General features: G+C 53.2%; 1 protein-coding gene across 4 annotated transcripts in view; it reads right to left on the bottom strand.

The window, feature by feature from the left end:
* Positions 1 to 748: 748 nt before the first annotated feature.
* The window catches only part of LOC147215675 (transcription factor COE3), a 79,538-nt gene continuing 56,471 nt past the window's right edge, over positions 749 to 23,815 (bottom strand). Inside the window, exons 8-16 of one of the 4 annotated variants that reach the window (XM_086178670.1) lie at positions 23,380 to 23,497; positions 20,774 to 20,907; positions 20,222 to 20,348; positions 11,699 to 11,787; positions 6,195 to 6,260; positions 5,938 to 6,112; positions 4,025 to 4,210; positions 1,978 to 2,067; positions 749 to 1,553 (exon numbers count right to left, since the gene is read on the bottom strand). In XM_086178670.1, the coding sequence (XP_086034796.1) occupies positions 1,522 to 1,553; positions 1,978 to 2,067; positions 4,025 to 4,210; positions 5,938 to 6,112; positions 6,195 to 6,260; positions 11,699 to 11,787; positions 20,222 to 20,348; positions 20,774 to 20,907; positions 23,380 to 23,497 (1,017 nt within the window). In that variant the 3' untranslated portion in view covers positions 749 to 1,521. The remainder of the gene's footprint in view (positions 1,554 to 1,977; positions 2,068 to 4,024; positions 4,211 to 5,937; positions 6,113 to 6,194; positions 6,261 to 11,698; positions 11,788 to 20,221; positions 20,349 to 20,773; positions 20,908 to 23,379; positions 23,498 to 23,815) is intronic. The other 3 variants (XM_086178671.1, XM_086178672.1, XM_086178673.1) reach the window with 3 other exon arrangements.

Genomic DNA, 23,815 nt, shown 5'->3' with positions numbered 1-23,815 from the left:
AGTTAAATAAAAGTAAAAAACGATCCGGCGACAAGCATCCTTTTTAAAAGACCCGAAACGGGCGCGGGGGTGGGGGACGGGATGGGACGAGGCGGGACGACGGGACGTCCCGCTTTAGAAGCTTCTAGAAAAATTCACATGACGAGGATCTGTAAAGTTCCCGTTTCACAAACGGCCAAAAAACAGAAGGATTTTAAAAAGTTTTTTTTTTTCTCTTCACTTTTGAAGTTTTTTTTTTTTGTTTGTTTTTTTTTCCCTCCTGCTCACCTTCCCTCTGCTTTTAGTGCCCCGACGAAAATAGTGCATTAAGAAATAAGATGGTTAATAGGTTTTCACGATACACGAAGACGAGGAGAACCGGGGAACACAAACGATGGGCATTTACAAAAAAAGTTCCATATCAGAAAGCCACTTCTTCTTCTTTATACAAAAGTGATGAAAGCTTGTTTTTTTTTTTTTAACGTCTGCTTTAAAACCCGAAACGTAACGGTTCTGTCGATTTTTTAAATCTTTTTTTTTCTTTTTTCTTTTTTTTAGAAAAGGGTTAACTGTTCTCACCTGTCCGACTCTATCTCTGTACAACATGGAGGAGGTGGAGGACGTTCCCGAGGTTCCCCACGTGTTACGGATATTTAGCTCTAAAAATCATAAACAAAAACAAAAGAAAAAGAAAAAACAAAAACAAAGAATAAAAGTTCTCCAGATTAAGGTTCTATAAATACATGGAAAAGAAGCAGGATCGGGGAAGGAAGAGGAGGTTCCTATGCGTCTCGACCGAGGACAGGAAGGAACGTGATTGGAGGAATGTGGACCTGAATCCTCCTCTCGGGACTTTGATCCCATCGAAGGATTCGGTCGGAAAACAAAAGGCCGATGTGCAATCGGAACCCTGGAACCCATGGGTTCCTCCAAACCCACGGCTTCCAGGTTTCCTCTTCACCCCCCTGAAGCGATGGAACCTTTTTACTGACGAAGATCTGGAGTTAAACCATCCAAAGCTTCGCCTCAAAACACGCCGGGGAACCTTCGGTCATGTGATCCAACCGCAGCCGAGGTGAGCCGAGGCCCTCGGCCGATAGGAGCCGGCCTTGGCGATTGGCCGTTTTGCCAAATGAGTCACGTGACCGAGGGTAGTTTGATACCGAGGACTGCGGCCCTCCCCCGCAGACTGGAGCTGATTGGGTGGTTCGGGCGATGATGTCACAGCGGTGAAGTGACGCTGAACACGCCCTCTTCCTGTCTCACAGTGGTTTGAGCCGATCGGGGCGACGCAACCCCTCCGCGCTGCCACGACGACAATACTAACGACAGGAAGTGGCACCGCCCCCGACCCCGTGACCTTCGACCTCCTCCTCCGTGGGGGTTCGAGATTCGTGACGTTTTGTTTTGATCAGTCCGTGGGTCATGTGACCGAAGGCGACAGGTCGCTCTTGACAGATGGCGGCGGCGTCATCCCAGGTGGGCGGGGCCATCCGTGGTGGCGGGGACGGGGGGGTGTAGGCGGGGGCTGGATCTGCTGACTCACATGGGGGGGACGATGAGGCCGGCCATGGCTGCAAGACACAACACACACACACTGTCAGTGGACTGACACAGACACACAAGCCCGACACACACACACACACACACACACACACACACACACATACTGGAGGTCAGAGGACAAGCACCTGTTAGTTAATGTCAAAACTTTATTTATAAAATCTCGGGGCGTCCAATTGGATCATGTGACTGACCTCCGTCCAATCGGACGCCGACCAGTGGACCGGGGGACTTTTTCTGATCTCTGGTTGCGGACAGTCCAGATTAGAAGGGTAAAAAACAGAGCGGCGGTGGGGTGGGGTGGGGGTTCGGGTGTGGGGGGAGGGGGACCTTCCACCAGTTATGGATCAACTTTGGTCTTCACTAAAACCGACTGGAGACGTCCTCCGGAGGACGGGGGGGCGGAAGAGGAGGAGGAGGGGGTGGGATGCTCACCCTGGAGGTTGCTGCCATTGGTGGTGGTGCAGGTGGGGGGCGGGGAGGTCTGAGGCCGCACGACAGGGGCGAAGGCGCTCTTCTGTTTGACTGCAGAGACCATACGGACAGGAGAGAGTGAATGAGGGCCGGCGGAGGACAGGAAGAAGGGGGGGGCATGCGGGGGTGGGTGGAGGGGGGGGATTTGCCTCCGACCCGGTTTGAAGGAACAAAGTTGATCCATAACTTGAAGGTACAAACAACCAGGGGACTATATGTGTGTGTGTGTGTGTGTGTGTGTGTGTGTGTGTGTGTGTGTGTGTGCGTGTGCAGTCAAGGGTGCGTGAATGTGTGTGCATTGTGTGTGCCCCTCCCTCGTGAACCAATAATCAACATTATTGATGAGCTGAGCTGAATGTCCATGTCTGCAAGGTCCGCGTCCTCGAGGTCGCTGGGATCAAGGTCGATTCACTGGGGTCAAGGTCGATCACTTATGTGACGCCATTTTAAAAGTTTTCGACCAAACAGGAAATAGAACTTCGTCAAAGCAACTGATCCTTTGAATCCACTACCTGTGCTACTACACACACACACGCACGCACGCACGCACGCACGCACGCACGCACGCACGCATCCGCCCGCCCGCCTGCACACACACACACACACACACACACACAATACAGGACCTTAAGCTTTTACTTGCCACTAAGGGTGTTGGTTAAAAACAAGTGCGAGTTACGAGGTTGTACCTGCATGTGTGTGTGTGTAAGTACATGTGGTTGTGCCTTGGTGCGTGTGCCTTGGTGCATGTTTATGTTAAGTGAGTACTTGTATCTCTTTATGTGTGTCCTTGTTTGTATCTGTGTGTGTGTGTGTGTGTGTGTCAAGTTTTTGAAACTGTTTGTGTATATTTGTGAGTGTTTGAGTCTGTCTTGGTTGTTTCTATGTGTCTGCATTTGTGTGTGTGTGTGTGTGTGTGTGTGTGTGTGTGTGTGTGTGTGTGTGTGTCCGTGTATGAGTTTGTGTGTGTGTGTGTGTGTGTGTGACTGGGGGTGTGCATCTATGTATGTGCATGGGTTGTATATACCGTATATATTTGTATCTTGTTAATATCTGTGTTTCTGCGTGTGTGTGTTTAACTATTTTCATGTGTGTGTGTTTGTATCTTTCTGTGTATGTGTCTGGGGGTTTGGAATGGCGGACTGTTCCTTTAAGGCAGGAAACATGGAGGAGATGAGATGTGCATCATGGCGGCGCCAGCAGCCTTGGCTCGCCGCATCGTCTCAGCGGCTCCAACTAATGGCTTCGGCCCAAAGCGAGGAGGAGGAGGAGGAGGAGGAGGAAGAGGAGGACGAGGCGAGGATGTTAGTAGGGTTAGTGGAGGGAGGGGTGTGGAGGGGGTGATCAATGCATGGCGGCGTAACAGTCGGAGCCTCGGCGGAGGGATCCGCCGCTCAGCCAGGCGAGACGATGCGAGCCCACCTTTTGTTTGGTCGCCAGGGACGACAGCATCACCTGGCAGGGAAACGCCGTCTGAGCTCAGAACCTTGTAAACGAGCCTCGCCGAGACTCGCCGGCGCTTTGATTCCCCCGCCAAAACAATGGAGCCCCCTCCCCCCGCCCCCCGCCGGTGTGCTCGACTCCAGCGCCCCGCAAAACACACCTGCGCCGGCGTGCTAATGAGCGCCGCACGGCCGGCGGACCGTTCCGGAACCCCCCCCAACCGGTCCTGTTGCAGGGGCATCCACAGGCCACCTGTCCTACAGGGACCCACAGTCCACCAGGCTAAGCCAGGATTGGTCAGAAGGTTTGATTGACAGACATCTTCCCATCAGGCAGAACATTGTGGAGAAGCTCCTCTGGCAGATTTTTCCCTGACCAGGTCGCTCTTAAAAGATTTAGAAAACGTCTGACTCCGAAAGCACCGGGGATGCGGAGAAGCAGAAGCAGAACCCCAGCAGAACTCCTCAGAACCTCCTGATCTTCCAGGCACACTCCAGGAAGCTGCTCGCGGCGGCGGAGGGGGAGGGCGGGGGAGCTGGGGCGGCGGCCGCGTGGAGGAACTCACTTGCGTAGGCGGAGTTGGCGGCGGAGCCGTTGAGGAAGCCGGGGGAGGCGGGCACGCCCAGGTTGGTCATTCCCGCCGCGCCATAGCCGTTCATGGTGGAGGTGATGGTGTTGTAGTTGGACTGCTGCGGGGTGGAGCTCGGGGCGTAGCCGCGGGGGGACACAGAATTGGAGTTACGGGAGTAACCTGGAGGGCGGGGGAGGGAGGGAACCCGTGAGATCACATGACACATTCTGGACCAATCACAGGACGGAAACATTCTAGGAACCTTCTCAAAATTAAAAGCTGTTTGAGGAACGCCGATCTTCGCCGAACAAGGTAATATCGAGGTTCCTCCGCAGTGCTTGGCCTTTGATAACACCCTGAGGACCGTTCTGCCGGCTATCCCTTCACATTCCAAAGGGGAAATTCCGGGAGAACTTGTTCTGGCGTTCTCGGGGAACGATTGTGGGAACGTTTCGTCAAATTCGATTTCTATCTTCTGAGAACATTTGTTGAGAGCGTGGTGGCCGGAGGGGGTTCGCGCACGAGAGGGCCGTGCCATTAGCCATATTCCTGTTTTCGAGTAGGGGGCGGAGGGCACTTCCTGTTTAGTAAATAAAATCACCTCACTTTGAAAAAAAAGAACCCAAACAGAATATCGATCGATCAATCGTTCTGCGACTGATCTGCGACCTCTGAGTCGACATCAACCCCTCCCACAAAACAGGCAGACCAATGTTCTTTTCGGTACTGAGCGTGACTTTTGACCCTCTCATGAGACTCCCGAGTTCCCACCGACCTCGAGCCAGGGGCGTGTAATGCGCGCGCGTACACGCGTACACACACACACACACACACACACACACACACACACACACACACACACACACACACACATACACACACTTCCTGGTGGGCTGACATGGCTCTCTGCCTGGTCGATGGGAAACACATGTAGCGAGGGGGCGGGCTGGTAAACAGGGAGCGGCCGAGGCTCCGCCCACCGGCGCGTCAAGTATTTGTGTTGGTTCCCGTCCTCTGCGGCGTGGGAAGCGTCCGCATCCCTCGACCTCGCGCTCAAACGGAAACATGTGTCAGACTAGAGCCGCCCGATGATTGGCCGCTTGCACGGCTTCCGCCGGAAGGTGATTCTCTGTGGGTGGAACAAAATGTGGAGCAGGTGGCGGCAACACATCTGCATTCTCTTACTATTTCTTACTCTTTTAGTAACATAAATTTTATTGAAATTTTGATTTTTTTTTTTTTTTTTTTTGCAAAAAATGTCAATTTAAAAAAAAAATAACAGAAAAAAAACTTCAATTGTAAAATTGCCAAGTATTTTCTGAAATTCTAAATATTTTGTTGGATCTGATTCCTAAACGTTTCAAATTGAAACTGCACGTCAAGACAGAAGCTGTGAAATAATTGTAAAAAACAATTAAATAATTGTTGTAATAATTGTAATAACAAGTTGAGAATGACACCATTGGTGGGTCATCCTACGGTGCCTGAACACATTGTGTGTGTTCCTTCTGTCAAACTTTTGGCTCTAGGTTAAGGATGTGACGGAAAGCGAGAGTTGGTTGCCTGGAGATGCTTTGACAGACGGTCTGGTTGGGGGTTAACGCCAGTCACACGACAATCCTTCAATTAAAAAAATCTCTCAGCTGGAGGGAGACAGGAAGATGTCCACCAATCAGGAGGCCGGGATCACGTTCCAAGGTGTGGACTGAGATGCTGCTTGGGGCCGTCAGAAGGCCAAACAGCTGGTGAGGCATTCACTTCCCTCACCGGATAACCGAATACTAAGAGCATCCACGTCTTCCTAAACTCCCGTCACCGAGCCGTCCCACAGCAGACCAGCGCCCCCCGGTGGCCACTTCCCGTCGGCCGCGAGCGAGCAACGATGGACGTCCGCGGCGGAGCCTCACCCTGGTCGGCCTGTGAGGCCTCGGAGATGTTGACGGCCAGCTGGCTGCTGAAGGAGTTGACGCCCATCATGCCGGAGTGGGCGGCGGAGCCGGTGAGGGACGGCAGCTGGTTGTGGCTGCGGGGGACGCTGTAGAGCGCCTCGGTCAGGTCGGCCGCCCGCTTCAGGATGATCTCCTGGGTAGGAGGGAGGGCGGGAGGGGAAAATAAGCCCCGCTTTTATTTTGAAAGGTTTAAATAAAGGTCAAAGGTCGCTCACCTGGTTGTTGTGAGGCATCCCATAAAGCGCCTCCACCAGATCGGCCGCTCGCTTCAGCAGAACTTCCTGTCACAAACACACACGGGACCAGGAATTAAACAGCGCCTTAAAAGACTTGATTATTGGTTATAGATTACTGACCCGGCTCGATTTCACGATAAAACAAAGTAAATCGGTCCAATAACAGCAGGAGGAGCAGCTGTCGGCCAATCAGGGGGAAGCGAGGAAACTGTCACTAAACCTCCACAGACGTCACAACACACACACACACACACAGATGGAGGAGGTGTGAGGGGCTCAGCTGATCGGAGAGCGTCCCCGAGGAAGAAGCAGGCAGGTGGAGGCCTCTGCTGGAGGCCTCGTGGGAATTACAAGCACTGAAGAAGTGATGAGACAGGAACATGGGAAATGACGGAGGAGGAGAAGAAGATGGACGAGCAGAGCCAAAGAGAAAGAGAGAGGTGGAGAGAGAAAAGTAGAAGGGGGTAAAGGAAAAAAGAAACTGAGGGAGAGATGGAGGAGAAAAGGGGACAGAGTGAGGGATAAAGAGATGGGGAGCGACAGAGAGGAGAGGTAGATTGAGGGAGAAAGGTGGATGGAAAAGGAGAGATGGAGGAAAGGAGAGAGAGAGAGAGAAAGAGGGTGGGAGAGAGCGAGGGTGAGAAAAAGTAGAAAGTAACAGATACAGAGAGGAGAGATGAGTGTGGGAGAATGAGAGAAAGTTAGATAGAAATAGAGGGAGAGATGAGGCAAGGAGAGCGAGAGGGAGAGAAGGGTGACAGAGAGGGAAAGAGGGATGAGGGAGAGAAAACGATGGGACGAGAGATACAGAGACCTTTGTTGTGTTTTAGTGTCAAAAGAAAATCATTCAAAAGCGGTGTAGAAAGAGGGATGGAACGAAGAGAAAGAAAGGGACGACGGGAGAGAAGGACGAGAGAAAGGAGGTGAGGGAAGTTTAGCAATGTGACAGAAAGTCAAGAGGAAGAAGAGAAAGAAATGAGAGAAGAGGGGAAGAGGTATGAAAACCAGAAGAGGGGAGGGCAACGAGGGAAGGGAACAAGGAATGAAGGTGAAGGAGTGAGGAAGAGGGTTGGAAAGGAAGGGGGGATGATAGAGGGACAAGGAAAGAAAGGTATGAAAAAAGAATAAAAAGAGAAAGAGAGAAGACAAGAGAGGGGATAAAAGGAAAACAGTGAGAGGAGAGACAGAAGGAAGATGTTATAGATGGAGAAGAAGGGAATGAATGATTAAAAGAAAAAAGGAAAGAAGAAAAATAGAAAAGGAAAAGAGGAAAAACATTGGTTCTTTCACAGTGACGGAGTGGGGACACCGACCACGTCCCCACAACCTCAGTAAATGAGCACAAGTGTGGAGGAAATGAATGGAAGTCTATGTGACAGGATGGAACACCCCTGTGCGCGCGCGCGTGTGTGTGTGTGTGTGTGTGTGTGTCTGTAAGAGAGAGAGAGAGAAAGAGAGAGATTGTGTGATGGAGTGTGCTCATATGGGTGAATGAGAGAGAAAGTGTGTGTGTGAATTGGTGTATGGGTGTGTGACTGTGTTTATGTATAGGTGCATGTGTGTGTGAGAGAGTGTACGTGTGTGTGTGTGTGTGTGTGTGTTTGGTGTGCGTGTTCCTGCTCTGGCTTCATTAATCTCCATTAGAAAACAGAAGTTAGTTAATGTCTCCTTCACTCGGCTACAGCAGCGAGACGCTGCGAGGCAGCAGCTGCCCGTCTCTCTCTCATACACACACACACAAACACGTGTGCGCGCGCGCGCACACACACACACACACACGCGCAGAGAGCTACTTACACAGTTGCGTGCTTCAACACACACCAGAAACTACAGTTCACAGATGCCTCACATGAACACACATCTGTTTTGTGTCTGTTTGTGTGTGTATGTGTGAGTGTGTGTGTTCCTTCTATTTTCATTAGGTCCTGACAGAAACAACAGCCTTCTCAAGTTAATGATGCCTCCGAGGCCTCACTGCTGGAGTGTGTACTCCTCTGTGTGCATGTGTGTGTGTGTGTGTGTGTGTATTCTTCCTGAAGTGTGAATCTCATTCACTGACTGAACGGCATTTTAGGAAGCTCAGCCCCCGAGCAGCGGCAGCAGGTGGGCGTGTGATGTTGATCAGGAAGTGATCAGCTGATAGCGACGATGGCGATCGATAACTGGGTCAGTCTGACGCCGACACACACACACACACACACACACACACACACACACACACACACACACACACACACACACACACACACACACACACACACCATTGGATTCCTGTCAGGCTCTTGAATGGTGCTGAAGGTCCTGGATCGATGATGTAATGCAGTATCTTCTGCTACCATCATCATCTCTTATCACCCCCCTGGAAGCCCCACCCCCTCAGGCTGGGGGTGGGGAGGGGGTGAACACATTAATGGCTCAGAGAAGAGGGAGTGGACTCAGAGGCGGGGGGGGGGGGGGGGGGGGGGGGGGGGGGTCACATGACCTCTTTGTTTTCGCTCAGAGCTCATCGTGCGAGATCTGTAGTCCGGCACATTTAAAATTAAACTGTGGAGAAGAAGCTCCTCCTCCAGCCGTTCTCCTGGCAAGCTTCTCCAGCTTCATCTCCGAGCCGACCTTGTGATCTCACCCAGACGAAGACCTCAGTCTCGGTCTCAGATCGAAAGGCGGTCGCTCGAAAAGCTGGACTCGCACCAGGAAGCGTAAAAATCCGACGCTTCTGTCGACATGGGTCCTGACATGGGTCTGACTCGGAGGGAGAAAAGGAACCCCTGATCACCTCGTCAGGATTCAAATATATTTCCCTTGCGGGGTTGGTTTGGTCCAGAGTGTTCAGAACGCCCAATCCTGCGAACCCCGATGATTGCAATATTAACAGACTAGACAAATAATAGAGGGATATAACAGTGAAATAACAGATTCTGTTGTTTCATCTGGTCCTGCAGCAGGTAACATCTCCCCGCCCCCCCCCACTCCACCTCTCTTAGGTTTCTAGGGGCTTAATTATGGGGGGTCGGTTGTGCGGCTGTAGGGGGGGGTGACCCTGGAGGAGAAGCTCCGACAGCAGCCTTAACAATGATAAATCACCCCAAGCAGCTCCGGCCCCGCCGCTCCCCGGTAGGGGGGGCGGAGCCTGGTCCCCAGATTAGCGTGGATCAGGCGGAGCGCCCGTAATGAGGCGGGACGCGGCGGCGAGTTGATTCCATTGAAATTCAGCTCAGGGAGCGCAGAAATGGAACCGACGGATCATCGCTCATTATTTCCGACCAGCAGGAAACTCCTCCTTCATGAAGTGGACTAATGGTCCCTGAACGCCTCGTGGGGTGGGGGCGGGGCAGGGGGGACAGGGAGGGCGTGGGGGGGTCAGCAGTCAGAGCTGACACACCTTTAACCCCCCCAAAGGTCCCAATCAGTTCATTCTCATATTCAACCGGATTTATCAGAGGACGGGAAGCTGGTCGGCAGAGCACACCCGGGTTGGAGGAAAACCCACTGCCGCTCCTGGACAGTCAGCGGGATGTGCAGGATGGGGTCACAACCACGACCTGGACCACAAGGTGCAATCCGGTGACAGGGCCACAGCCAAATATCAACCGCACTGTGTGTGTGTGTGTGTGTGTGTGTGTGTGTGTGTGTGTGTGTGTCTGTGCATGAGTGTCTCTGTTTATCTGCATCTCTCTCACCGCCTTTCTGTGCTTCTGTATTTGTCTCTGTCTTTGTGTATGTCTCCATGTTTGTGAGTGTGTGTTTGTCTTTGTTTGTCTCTGTGTTTTGTCTGAGTGTGTCTGTTTGCGTGTGTGTTTGCGGAGTGCGCATGAGTGTTTCCGTGTCTCTCTGTCTGATTTTTTGTATTTGTGCCCGTATCTCTGTTGTCTGTGATTGTGTGTCTATGTGTGTGTGTTCTGTGTCTATTTCTTTGAGTGTGTGTGTGTGAGTCAGCTGCCCAGGTGCCACAGAAGGTCCTGTTAATCTCACCCATGACATGGTAAAGTTTTCAGGAATGAATAAAACTGTTTCCTGTCTCTTCCTCTTGGGCGATGGCGTCCGGTCCCCGGGGACGCCGCCCGCCGCCATCCCCACCTCCCCCCGAGAATGAATTGAATACCGGCGGGTGTCACTTCCCCCTTGACGAGTCCGTAATCCTCCACCTGGCGCCCGACGACAAATCAATCTGCTGCCTGTCGGCGCACCGGCCCGCTGGCGGACATCTTTGTCGTCCCGCCCGCGGCCGGTAAAAACAAAAGAGAAGTGACAGGGCCAGTTAGCCGGCGGCTGGCGGTCACATGATCAACACACCGCCACGGGAGAGGGAAGAGAAATCGGCCGCCTTATTGAGTTTTCTGTGGGATAAATAAATATTCAAGCGGCGGGGGGGCGCGTGTCGGCGAGCGGCAGGCGGCGAGCGCTCACTATTAGTATCCATTTACAAATAAACTGCTTTTTTGGCGACTGGATCTCCCGTGTCAGATTTTGATAAATGGTTTCAATTTGGCAGCTGCTTTGGAGTGTCAGAGCCCATCTGACGCCCGCCGCTGCTGCCGCTGCCGCCTCCCGGAGTCGGCTTCAGTTAGCCTCCGGCCCGCCGCTGCCGCCGCTTCAAGCTAACCCGCCGGCGGCGAGCGAGAATACAAATGTCTGCCAGGGTAAATGTTGACGCTCCTCCGCCCGCCGCACCTGACGCCATTAACTATCGGTCACATGCACTTTTCCTCACGCCGCCGGCGCTCCAGCTACGGCGCCAGGGCCGCACGCAACACACAGAACGGGGAGCAGGCGTCCACTTCCTGGGACGCGGAGCGAGGCGCTGATCAACACACACCTCCGAGGCCCAAGTCATAATTTAAAGAATTTCATAAGACGCGAGTGACAGGAGGATATCATTGTTGAAAAGGTTTCCAATCAGAAACATTGATTCGTCAACAGTTGTGGTTCTAATGGATTTGATGAAATATTGATTTTGATCAATCTAAATATTGAAGAATGGATAGTCTTTAGCTAAGCCACTCCATAACCCAATCAGAATATATAATCTATGATGTAATCCAATCTCTATTCTACTCTTTAATCCTAATCTATAATCTAATTTAATATCTACTGTATAATGTAATCTAATATCTAATCTATTTTCTCACCTAATTCGTGAAATAATTGACACTAACATCTAACCTACTCTATAATTTAATCTAACATCTAATCTACTCTATAATCTAATCTAATATCTAACCAACTATATCATGTAACTGTACAATGTAATGTAATATCATCTATAATCTAATCTAATACTTTGATCTATAATCAAATGCAGTATCTAACCTAGTCTGTGATGTGATTAATCTCTTATATGTTATGAAATATTCCGTATTCTCTTAAACACACATCTCCTTTGCCTGTGGAGATGACATCACACGGCCAGTGATGACATCACATCGCCACCTGACTGGCAGATGGGCCCGACATTTGACCCCCACAGCGGCGCCTCCACTGACCTTAGGTAACCTTTCAGGGTCGCCGGGGTGACGGGGGATGACCTTCTGTAACCTCTGGAAGCCATAATCTATGGTGGGCTCGTTCAGCGCTGGGAGAGGGAGAGAGGATGAGCGTTAGGACTGAGGATACACACACACACACACACACACACACACACACACACACACACACACGCACACGCACACGCACACACAGAGTAATAAACTTACTGAAGAATCCCCAAGACATTAGAAATATCTAGAAAACAATTAAGAGGAAAGAATAGCTTGAATCTACAAGTGACTGCACTTTACAAGACCAGGACCCTGACCTGGATCCAGAGCACCTTGACCCAGACCTAGATCCACATGTCAGCATCCAGACCCAGATCAAGAATGTCCAGACCCAGAGCAACCAGACCAGAATCCAGAGCAGGTGGATTCGGGGCATCCATGTCCTAACAGTGCAGCCAGATCAGCCACACCCCCGACCCAGAGCGGCCAGAGCCACTCCCAGCCCCAGAGCAGATCCAGGCCCAGACGCAGAGCGGCCGGAGCAGCCAGGCTCCTCCCTCCTGGGGTGTGTCGTCTTCTGGAATAATCCAAGCTCCCATGATTGGAATCACAATCACCCCCTCTCCTCTTTATTGACTGGGACCCTGCCCCTCCTCCTCCTCCACGTCTCCTCGCTCTCACCATTTTCACCGCTAATTCAATCCGGCCCCCGGCCGCTCGCCGCTGGCGTGGCTCCGCTGCCGCAACACCCGGAAATGAGTTGGGGGAGACTCTTCTCCATAATCAAGCCCATTAATCATAAAAGCCTGTCAAATTTGACTTTGGGGACAATTTGTCAGCCCATCGCCGCCTGGCCGCCTCCTCGGCCCGGCCCCTTGTATCCTGTAAGGATGATTGACACTCCAAATGGCGGCCAGTAGAATAGCTAGTTTGCGCTAATATGCATAACGGCGGCTTTCATGAATAAGAATCAGGCGGCGCAGAGGGTCTCCTTCAAAGGGCCGCGCCGCCGTTTGTCGCCGCCGCTCCAATAGATGTTATTACCATTATAACAATATTTGTTTTCTTTCCCGGGAAACGGGGGCCGCCGCCAGCTGCTAAATCTAATTTGTCCGAGGTCGTTTCGAGCGGCGGAGGAGGGAAAAAGAAGCGATGGGGATGAGGAGGAGGGAGGGTGCTGAGGCGGCAACCGGGCGGGGTGAGATGTGGCTGCCATGTTGGATCGGGCGTGAATCTATTAGCGGGTGAAAGGGAGTCATTGTCGCGTCCCAAAGAGGCTTTTTGAGCGGCGGAGATGAATGGAGGCGGAGCCTTGGTGCGACAGGAGCCGCAGTCAGAGTCGTGGCCCCCAGCATGCCGCTGCTGCACATCGTTTGCACAACAGGTGACGTGGCGTGTTAACAACCAAACCCACCGTTTAGCTCCTCGACCGTCGACCTCAGGGCGATCCATGTGTGGAGGCGGAGCTTCTCGCCATTAACTCCTTCGCCACCAAACACATACTCGACGTTCAGGTCCCTGAACGCATCGTCTCCTGATCGGCCGGAAGGGAAACGTGAGGTGGCAACGGTGCTAAGCTAACAACAACCTTAGCATGGTTTAGCATGGTTCAGTAGTCATGAACCGAACAGGAAACAGGAAGAACCTTAGTGGTCAACCGGTAGAACTACAAGCATGGTGTCCAGAGGCAGCTGATTGGATCTGTTTGGTCTGAAAGCATCCTGGTTGATCTCTCAAGATCCTTCAGGGTGGAGATCTGGTCCAAGGACAAAGACACAAGACTTCCTGGAAGAAGTCCCCCTCTCTATGTCAAGATGATGTACAGATGTACCATCAGCATCTCAGCGCATCTGAAGGTGAGTGTCACTGAGGGATAGGTAAAGTTCTTCCCAGCATCCATCAACACTACACTGACTGTTCGTCCAGGTGTCCTCCACTCCTCGTACCCCTGCTCTGCTGAAAACTGAACAGAACTTCCTCAGTCAGCAGATTGACTAACCAGGCTGATGTTTCTCAGCACCTTCTTCTGAATTCAAATTCGTGTTTTCCCTTTTGGTCCTGGTTCTTCCTGAAACCTTCTCCAGGACTCCTGACTGACGTTCCTTCAGACATAGTATAGAGGTGAGGAATGATCTTCCTCCTCCTCTTCCTCCTCCTGTGTCTGGGCTTCATTATCTGTTCCCGCTCCGCCGTTCCCGTCTGTTTACGGGGAGCGCCTGCCCCCCCCCCAGCCCGTGTTCACGCCGTCTCCACGCTGATTTACCCCTCAGCCTCTTTCATTTGCCGCTCGCCGTCTTTCCCCCACTGTTCTGCTCCTCTGAGCGCCGGCGCCTCCATCTTTCCTCGGAGCGGGGCGGCGGCGTGGAGCCGCTCTGCGTGGCTTCCTCCTGTATTACACTTATCATTGCAAATAGACTCCATACCCCCCCACCCCCAACGGCCGCCGCCTCTCCGTCCCACCACATTCGGAGTTGTAATTTCCTCCCTGAGTGGCGGCACGATGAAGGCAGGTCAGCGGCATTCGGGGCCGCCGACGGTCCTGACAGACGCGTCCGTTCACAGCGGATGGCTGATTTGTTTTCCCGCCTGTCAAGTGGCTGCACGGTGTCAGGCAAGGCTGTTGACGGGCCGCCGCGCCGGTTATTGATCCTCTGACCCGTCGCCTCGACACGACCACTCATCACTCGGTCATGGCGAGGCGGCAAGACCCCGGTCATGTGATCAACCTCGGCTGATTGACAGCCGGCTGTCACCTGAGGTCCGGACTGCTCCGGCGTCATGTGACTCATCGGTGTCTGATTATAAATCGTAATTTAAAATCAATAATCGATTTTCAATTTATTAATTGTCTACACTTGTCATCCTCAACACTTCAGGGGAGCCAATCATGGCGAGGGGCGGAGTTTAATCTGAAAGGGTCAGCCCTCAATCATCCTACCATTCAGTGTCTCATTCACAGCTTAGGACAATTTGGAGTCTTCAGTGAATCTGCTCACTGTGGACAGTGGAAGGAGAGAACCTGGGCAGGAGAACATGGAGACTCTGCAGGGAGAACTGCGGTAGGAGAACATGGAGGCCTCACACGTGGAGAACCCAGACAGGAGAACACGGAGAAAGAACCCTGACAAGTGGAGAACAGGAAGACTCCACACAAGGAGACACAAGGCATCAACAGAATCCAATCCCAAGGATAACTCGGTGACTCCACAGTGGGAGAACCTGGGCAGGAGAACACGGAGAAAGAACCCAGTCCATGACTGGCACCTCCGCGACGCTAGGGAAACCTTTTAATCTGTGGTTGATGCTCCAGAGGTTCCAGATGATTCAAAGTTCTCAAACATCGAACAACTTGTTCTTCACTACGAGTCCCAGTCGCCTCCTGAACATAGCTCCCGGTCCCATAGCGACGGCCTGTCCCCCGACGGACGGCAGCCATGTTTCCTCCCTCTGAGGCCTCCTCCTCGAGAACCCCCAGGACCCCTCCACCCCCTCGCTTCCTCCTCGGAGAACCAGCTGACGCAACGCGGCGTTCGCTTGCTAATCAGCCGATAATTAGGCGAGTGCCTCAAAGAAATAGGCCCCCCACCTGAGAGGCTACTCTCGGTGCGCGGCGGGCCGCGGTGCCCCCGCAGAAAACGGCTAATTACCCGACATTAGTTCCACTCGCCGCCCCCTGCTCTTTGATATGGAGGGAATCCCCCCGCCGCCGCTATTAAAAGACAAGACGCCACATCACACGCTGCCATGCTGAAGCCACTTGGCTCCCCACACAGGCGCTGTTGTCAGGGTCGATGGTAAAAAAAAAAAAAAAAAAAAAAAAGAAGAAACAAATACATAAAAGATTTTTTTTTGTGAAATCGCTATGAGGGGCGGGACTTCCTGGTGACGGATGAGCTGTCAATCAGGAAAGATTATTGATCAGGGGTTGGGCACGCAGACATACATGCTATCACACAGAAGCTGGGGAGGCGGAGACGGGCATGACGCCTTGGACATCCCCAAGGAGCCATCTCACTAAATTGATATGGAAACTATAATTAGGATTCAGAATGATTGACTTAGAAAGATCTTGATTTTTGATTGGCACGCCACTGCAGAGGGTGCAGTTCACCCTGAGGCCTTATGGGGTTCTAGGCCTGGGCCTTGTTGGTTTTTGACCATCGGAGAGGAAGAGGCTCTGCGGCGGGAAGGGAAACTAAAACTCCCTGAGATCCAGCTGGAAATGTGACTCTGGAAGTTGGCAATTGTCAACGTCATTTCCAATCAGTCAGTGTTTGGAGGAAGTCCTCTGTTCACTCTGTTTGTTCCGGGTCGGTTCAGACGCGAGCTAATGTTATTACCGTGTTATTAAGGAGTAGCTGCGACATTCCTTTTCTTAATTTTCCAGGTGCCGCTCCTTCCATCAAACCCCTGGGTCCAGGGGCGTGGAGTGATGAATGATTGTCGATCCGAGGAATTCCTTCAGTTCATCAGCCGCTGTCCCGCTGGCACCTGGAGAACCCCCCCACACCCCAACCCCCGCCTGGAAACAGACACCTGGAAACATCTGCCTGCCTGGAAAGCCTCGTGAAAAACGAGCGCTTGTGTGTCGGGGGGTTGAGTTTCGGCTGCGAGGCGATAAACCTGTCACATCTGCGTCCAGGCGCAGGCTCCGCCCCCCCTTTGTTTTCTGCCTGTAAGACCATCCCTCAGCCTTAATGGCCTCCATGTGTTTCCACGCCGGTAATTAAACAATAACAGCTCAACAGTCAATTAGTGTGAGAGGGCTTGGGGGGGCGGGGGGTGGGGGGGGCAAGCGAGGGCCACAAACTGGTCCTTTCCCTCCCCGCAGATCCCACTGCAGGTTTGGCCCCGTGCTTCCATGTTCACAAGACCTCTGACGGACCCCGGTGGAACATTCGGCTAATGCTTTCCATGTGTGTGAGAGAGAGAGAGAAAGAGTGTGTGTGTGTGTGTGTGTGTGTGTGAGAGAGAGAGAGCTCCATTGTGCTTTCCAGCGCCGCTGATAGCACAGCTGAGGTGCCGTAAAGGACACGGCGTCGCCGCGGCAACCTGCGGAGCAGAGCCAGGCGACTTCCTGTGTGACGAGGTGGGCTGTCATGGAAAACCCCGGGATCCAGGACGAGCGGTGCAGGTTTAACCCCCGCCTGCCTGGACCAACATCCGATGGGAGGGAATTACTTTTCTGCAGCGTCTTTTTTTTACAAATAAGTTCACAGTTGCTACTATTCCGTGTAAACTCTAAGACGCTCAGAAAAAGAGAAAAAGTACATGCCCTCTGGTTTTTCTGATCAAAAACGTCAGACACCTAGACGTCCGCGCCCTGATTGGTCGGGATCCGCCTCTGGCCGTGCGCTTGAGGACGGGCGACGGGCTCCGCCGGTCCGACATCTGCTATTAGCGGGTCACATCTGGCACCCATGACGGCCATGTGTTGTTATTGTCGTCGGGCTAATAGAGCTGCAGAGTATCACGCGCACCTGCTGTCACCGGCTCACGCTCCCACGGGGGGGAGGAAGGGGGTAGTAACCCCCCCCTCCCCCTCCAGGTAGTTACTCCAACAGGTGAATCTGGAAGTCGTCAATAACGAGGAGGAACATTGTCTCCTCATTAGGAATCGATGTTCTCCAGTTTTATGAAGCTTTTCCTCCTCGCCCCCTCCCGGCTCAATCGCTGACTTCATGGCCCCAGACCCTCCGCCCCTCCTGCCCCCAGGGGGTGGGGGGGTTGGGGCGGGGGATGCGAACCCCTGCGTGCAGCTGCAGCAGGGAGGTGGAGGAGCCTGAAGTTAATGAGAGGAGCCTGGAGGTATTGACTTTCCTGGGAAAACAGAAACTGAGTGGCCGAGAGCCGCCGTAACTCAGCACCCATCGATCCCCCACTCCCCCCCCAGATGGCCCAATATCCCCCCCCGCCCCCCAACATTCTCCTGCTACCCCCTTCCCATCTCCCCCTACATTGATTGGAGGGCTCCCTCTGTACCGAGGCAGTAAAAATCCTACACAATATTAAAGTACAAACTATAAAACCCAGACAGCACTGAAGTACTTGGCGGTACGCAGTACAAAGAATACCCAACTGCATGGCTGTCACACTAAGACCCCCCCCCCCCCCCCTCGCTGGGGAGGGGCGGGGCCAACACACCCTCCTGAGACGCATATCCTCCGACCTTTGACCCCGCAGCAGGAAAACTATACACACCGTGCAAATACTATAAAACCACACACAAAAAATGCAAAAACCCTGGAGTGAAGCAGAAGACCGTTCAGGAGATGGGTGACCTCTGACAGGCTCGCTGATAATTGAGTCTTTCTGATCACCGGTCTTATCGATAGCGTATCACAAATGCTGTTGCCTTGGTAACAAGAGGGCTTGGAGACGAAAAGAAACTGCTCCAGTTGGTGGGGCGGGGGTGATTGCCAGGAGGACAGGAGCAAGGCATTGTGGGAAACACTCCGCTTTTTGACATTCAGCCGGATGTTTCTCGCCTTCGGCCAAGTTTCTCTGAGCAAAAGCTGCCGGATCAAGTCCTGAAGCTGCTTTAAGCCGTCGGGTGTGAGAGTGTGTAGCAGTGAGTGCGTGTGTGTGTGTGTGTTTGAGAGAGAAAGAGGGAGAAAGATAGTGAGCGTGCAAGTGAATGTGCGTGTGTGTGAGACAGTAAGTGTGTGTGTGCATGAGAGAGCGTGTAAGTGTGTGTGTGTGTGTGTGTGTGTGTGTGTGTTTGTGTGTGTTTGTGTGGGGGACATGGGAACCCAGCGGGATGGCAGCACCCGTCACCTTCAGCTGCACCTCCCTGCCAGGGTTGAGACGGACCAGACCCGCGGCATGCTAATGCAGCTCCACTCACTAGCTGCCGCGCCTCCTCCCTGAAGCACCCAAACTACAGGTAACCATGGCGACGCTCGTACTGCACGGCTCCAACACCTGGAAACTCCTCAAAGACCCCTGGAGTCTTTTCAAGGACTGCTGGATCCGTCCACATAAACCCATGAAAACTCTTCAAGGCCTGAAGAACCTCAATAATTAACCCCCAGAACATTCCAAGGACCCCTGGAACCTTCTCAAGGTCTTAAGAACCACCTCACAGACCCCTGGAGCCTTGGCAAGGACCTCTGGATTGGACCTTAATTAACCCATGAAGCTCCAAAAGGCCCGAAGAATCTCAATAATTAACCCCAAGAACATTCCTTAACACCAAGGGAACCTTCTCAAGGTCTTAAGAACCTCCTCACAGACCCCTGGAACCGCGTCACAGAATCCTGGAAACTCCTCAGATACCCCTGGAACCTCCTCACAGACTCCTGGAACATCGTCACAGAATCCTGGAAACTCCTCAGACACCCCTGGAAGCTTCTCACAGAGCCCTGGAACCTTGTCAAGGATCTATGGAAGTTCCTGGCCACCTCCAGGATCCTTCCAAGGACCCCAAGGACCTCCCCAAAACACCCTGGAACCTGGAGCCCCCTTCTGAATAAATTGCTCAGAATACGTAATTGTAATAGAAATTAATAGATTGACAATTTCATTGAAAAAGTTCCCCCTGGCTGATCTGGATCTGGTTTCCGTGGCGACGGCGGGTAAAGAAAGTCTTTCATGGCTTCCAGAGAAGGACCTGAGGATCTGACCATCTGGTTATGTCGCCGGGATGTCACCGGCGTGCGATAGTGGTCTGTTCCAGGACGCCGCCACTCTCCCTATCAGCGAATGGGATCGCAGATTAGAATTGCAAACGGTGGCGGCGGCTGGAGCGGCCATTGTGCGCGGCCACCGCGTCCCCTCTGCGCAGCCGGCCGCCCGCCGGAGGAGGCGGCGCCTCCAACAAAGGCGGGAGCGACAGGACGGGAGCGATGTTGAGCAGCTCGCTGCCGCCACGTGCTGACATTTACTTATCAGACAAACAGGCGCCGCCTGACCTTTCCACTGCTTTCAATGACATCTGGATATTCAGCCGTTAATCGCTCCCTTCAACGCGGTGCGGGACGGGACAGCGGCCCGCCGGGGACGCCCCGGGTGGCGGGGAGCCGCCGGGAGGTTATCAGCCCAAGGTCACGGCAAACGGGCAGCGGTTTGTTTGCTCCGGACAGGAAGTCCCTTCGAGGAGGACACAGGAAGTCCAGATTCTTGTCCCTCTTTCTTCTTTTTCATCTGTCCTTTTGTTATTGTTCCCTTGGACCTCTACCTCCTTTCCTTCCATTACCTCCACATCTCCTTCATCCTACATCCTCCTCACCTTCAAGGTCTCAATTGTCCCTCTCCTCCTACCCCTTCTTAATCTCCATCTCTCACTAGTTACCTTTCCTCATCACCTTGCTCCTCCTCCTCCTTCCTTCCTCTCATGTCATTCTCCTCCTCCTCTCCTCCTGCAGTGGAAGCATTCTCATTTTCTTTTCTGCCTCCTTCAGAAGGTTCCTTCGTCTGATGTTTTATATTCAGTTGCCATGAACTTTAACGCATGTTCAGACGAACCTCTGCGACAAACACACACACGCACACGCACGCACACACACACACACACCGGTGACGTCTTACCGGTGTAGACGAAGCGCCCCGGTGCTCCTTTGCAGAACTGCTTGGACTTGTAGGACAGCGTGACCTCGACGACCCCGGGGATGTGGCGTGGGGGCGTCTGGACCCGGATGGCGTGCGGGGTGATCAGCTGATTGCAAGAAGGGAGAGCCGCAGGTCAAGCGGAGTTCAGGTTGAACAACCAATCAGGGCGCTCATTTCGAGGTCATGTGACCCCCCAAAAGGAGGACTATAAATAGGGAGGATTTATGTGGATCATGCAAATGCAGTACGATTGTGATTATCGGTGAGAATAATTGATCAGAAACAACTCCGGCATCTGTCCCCCAACTTCCTGAGATCTGGGTCAGACGCCGTTCGGAGGGATTGTGGGATTTGGAGTCCGTCTGCAGGCTGATCAAAGCAAAGAGCTGCCAGGTGTTCTGCTCTCCTGGACCCGCTTCAATCTTCTCCTCAGACGCTCCTCGCCACCATGTTTCTGGGATCTGGTAGAGCTACAGCTATGCGTGTGATTGTGTGTGTGTGAGTGTGCGTGTGTGTCTGTGTGTTCCTCACCTCACTCCAGACCAGCATTGTGCCGAAGACGACCTGCAGCCCGTCGAAGAAGTTGTCCCCGATGAGGATGACGGTGGCGCCCCCAGTGGTCCAGCCTTCGCTGGGGCTGATGGCTTTGATGCAGGGAGTGGCTGCTTCGGGAACCACAGACAGACCGTCAGCCGACCTCGGGGGTCACACTCACGCACACGCACAGGATTACTCCGACAACGAAGCAAAACGGGTCAATCTTCTCAGGTCAAACACATCTGGGTCGCCGCTTCGTAGGAGATACGTGACAAAGGAACCTGTCAATCATCCCATGATGGTTTCTAACAATGCACTGGGCGGGACATGAGTGGTGGGCGTGGCCTGCTGGCTGCCCTCTGATTGGTGGGGAACTGAGCACCCCCCCTCACTGCTGGATGTTGAGCTTGGGGGCAGCTGAGGGTTCTCCTGGTTTTTTTGAGCAGCCAAGTGTAAGATGTGTTTTCTGCAGCAGCTCCAGGGAGCCCCCACTCGTCGATGCCAGGATTTCAAGGTGTCTGAACTGACAGGAAATCAATGTCTGATCAGCCGCTCCCCCCCGTCCCCCGGTGACCTCTGACCTCCCGGCCACTGAGCCTCATCGGCCCATCCTTCACTCAGTCCTACTAATTAATCTCCGCGGCCACAGAGATCAATACGGCGCCGTGACGACCGGACGCCAAGGTGGACGAGATGCATCCCCGTCAGCGCGCTGGTTCTCCGCCGGTGAGGTGTTTGCTTTTTGTTTTTTAAAGTGAACTTCTCCTCAAGAAACTTCAGGAGCTTCGTCCCTCCGGTTGGAGCAACTTCTCAAAGTCACTTGGTTCTTCCAGATGGGTGGGGGGGCTATACATGCCCGGGTCCACCATCGGCGGCGACGGCGGCGGGTTGAGGCTTCTCCTCATTAATCCGCCCTTTTGTCACAGCAGTAAACAAACAACCCGAGGAGACGAGGAGGGGCGGGAGGGTCGAATGAATAGAGCACAAAGAGGAGGAAGTTTCAACCAGGAGGGGGGAGCCAAGGGGGGAGCCAAGTGGGGGTCGGAGACAAAGCCAGCAGCAGATGTTGGGGCTCTTTATCGGCGGTGGAAACGTCCCAGTCTGAACCAGATGAAAGGCTTCCCTCCTTGGGCCGCCGTACCGGGCCGTCTGCCGGCGGCGGCACGTTTGGCCCCTGCAGGGCACCGTACCGAACCCCCCTCACACAGAAACACACAAGGAAAGAACATCTGAGCCTGCGGAGGTGAAGAAAGGAAGCCAACCTGTGATTTCAGTGGCAGATTGGGGTTGTTTGTTTTATCTCATCAGACGTGCCGGGCGGGTGGGGTTGCAGCCGCAGTGGAAAGACTGTGGGTGATCACAGACGGTCAGCTTCCCCTGTTTTCCTTTTGATCACTACGTTATCACCCCACCACCGCCACCATCGCCAGCACGCCGCCATCCCCCCTCTGGGAGGGGGGGGGGTGGTGGTGAGATAAACACCACCCAGCTTGCTGCAAGTAGGTTAAACCAAGTGAGACAATGACATCAGGGTTTCCTGGAGGAGGCTCCGACTTTTTGATGTCTGCCAGTGGTTCGGGGGTTTGCTTTGCCCGTTGATGCACTCAAAGCGGGTGGAGTTTCTCTCTGTGGAGCTTCTGAAGGAGGTGAAAGTTTCCCAACTGAAGCCACCTGATAGTTCCAGATGAAGCGCCACCTGCCCGGTACTGCAGGGAGGGCAAAACAGGTAGCGGGTTTGACAGATAGCCTGCTGTCCCACGCCTCCGGGCTGATATATCTGTGTGGACGTAGCAGGCAGGCGGGGTTAGGTGGGGTTTGATATCTCCTGAATGTCTGAGAAGTAAAACTGAAGTTTTGAAAAGAAAGTTGGTTGTGAGGACGGCGGCAGAGAAAAGAGGCTGTGCTCTTGTTCTTCTGCAGTTTGTGGAAAGTTCTGATGTCATTTTCATGCTCAGGAGATTCCTTCCAGATTTCCAGGTCATTTTTGATTCGCTCCTTGACCCGTTTCAGGGTTTTTGCAACAAATCCAGAGAAAATTGCAGTTTTGTGGGGGGTAATTCGAATGGGAGAAATGCGGGAATCTAAATAAGAAGCACATCGGAGGAGGGAGTTCATCCGAAAAGACGTTTCTCCTGCTGCGAGGAACCCCGTCAGAGGAAACAGATGAAGATGGAGAGGGCTGATTCCAGGCAAATTAAAGTAGCTGGCAGGGCAAGCCCCGCCCGCCTGGCGCAAGGAGGCGAGCGCCGCGGCGAGGGACTTATGTCATATGGAAACAGGGTTTTATTAGCTCGAGGACGAATTAAAGTTTACGACTTGAGAGGAAATGTTTCCGTTCGGGTCCTGATGCGTCTCCTGAGGACGCTGAAGAAGGGGGCGTTTGTTCGCCGCTCAAGGACGTCCAGCAGGCCGGACGCTGCCAGCTCCCTCCATTAGAGGAGTGCGGTGACGCCCCCTGCAGGAAATCAAACATCTACCCTGCCATCCCTTCACCTCCCATCTTGAATCCGTGGCTGTGTTACAGCGCGACCTCTGACCCCCAGGTCACAATTTCCCCCAGGGGTCAAACCCCTGCCCTGGAGAACTGACCCACGTCTTACCTTCGGAGGGGTCCAGGCGCCGGGCGCGGCGGCCATGTTTGGAGTTGTTGTGGACGAACATGTTGTCTGAGACGGCGAGCACGTGGCCGTCCACATTGACCGTCGTGGAGACAACCACCTGGGGAGGGGAGAGTCGGGCCATTAACCCATTCACATCCAAAGCCGTTCATTCCAGGACAGCGGGGGAACTCCCACTCTCTCTCACACATACACACACACACACACACACACACACACACGCAGCAGCAGAGCCACTGACCAGAACGTCGGGAGCAGCTGGAGGTTCAGGGTCTTTGCCCACAACAAGCCGCCAATTAAAAGCCAGAAGCCGAAGGTTTGAGCTTTGGGTTCTGTCAGATTGGAGGGAAGTCCTGACAGGAAGCTGCAAACCTTCAGGACCTCCTGGAGCTCCAGGACCTCCTTAGCAATTTCACTT

Source organism: Fistularia commersonii, chromosome 31, assembly GCF_037954325.1.
Source record: "Fistularia commersonii isolate RoL2024-O1a breed Wild chromosome 31, RoL_Fcom_v1.0, whole genome shotgun sequence".
NCBI classification, from domain to species: Eukaryota; Metazoa; Chordata; class Actinopteri; order Syngnathiformes; family Fistulariidae; genus Fistularia; species Fistularia commersonii.
Note: the sequence above shows the minus strand (reverse complement) of the source record. Positions and strands in the feature narration are given on the sequence as shown.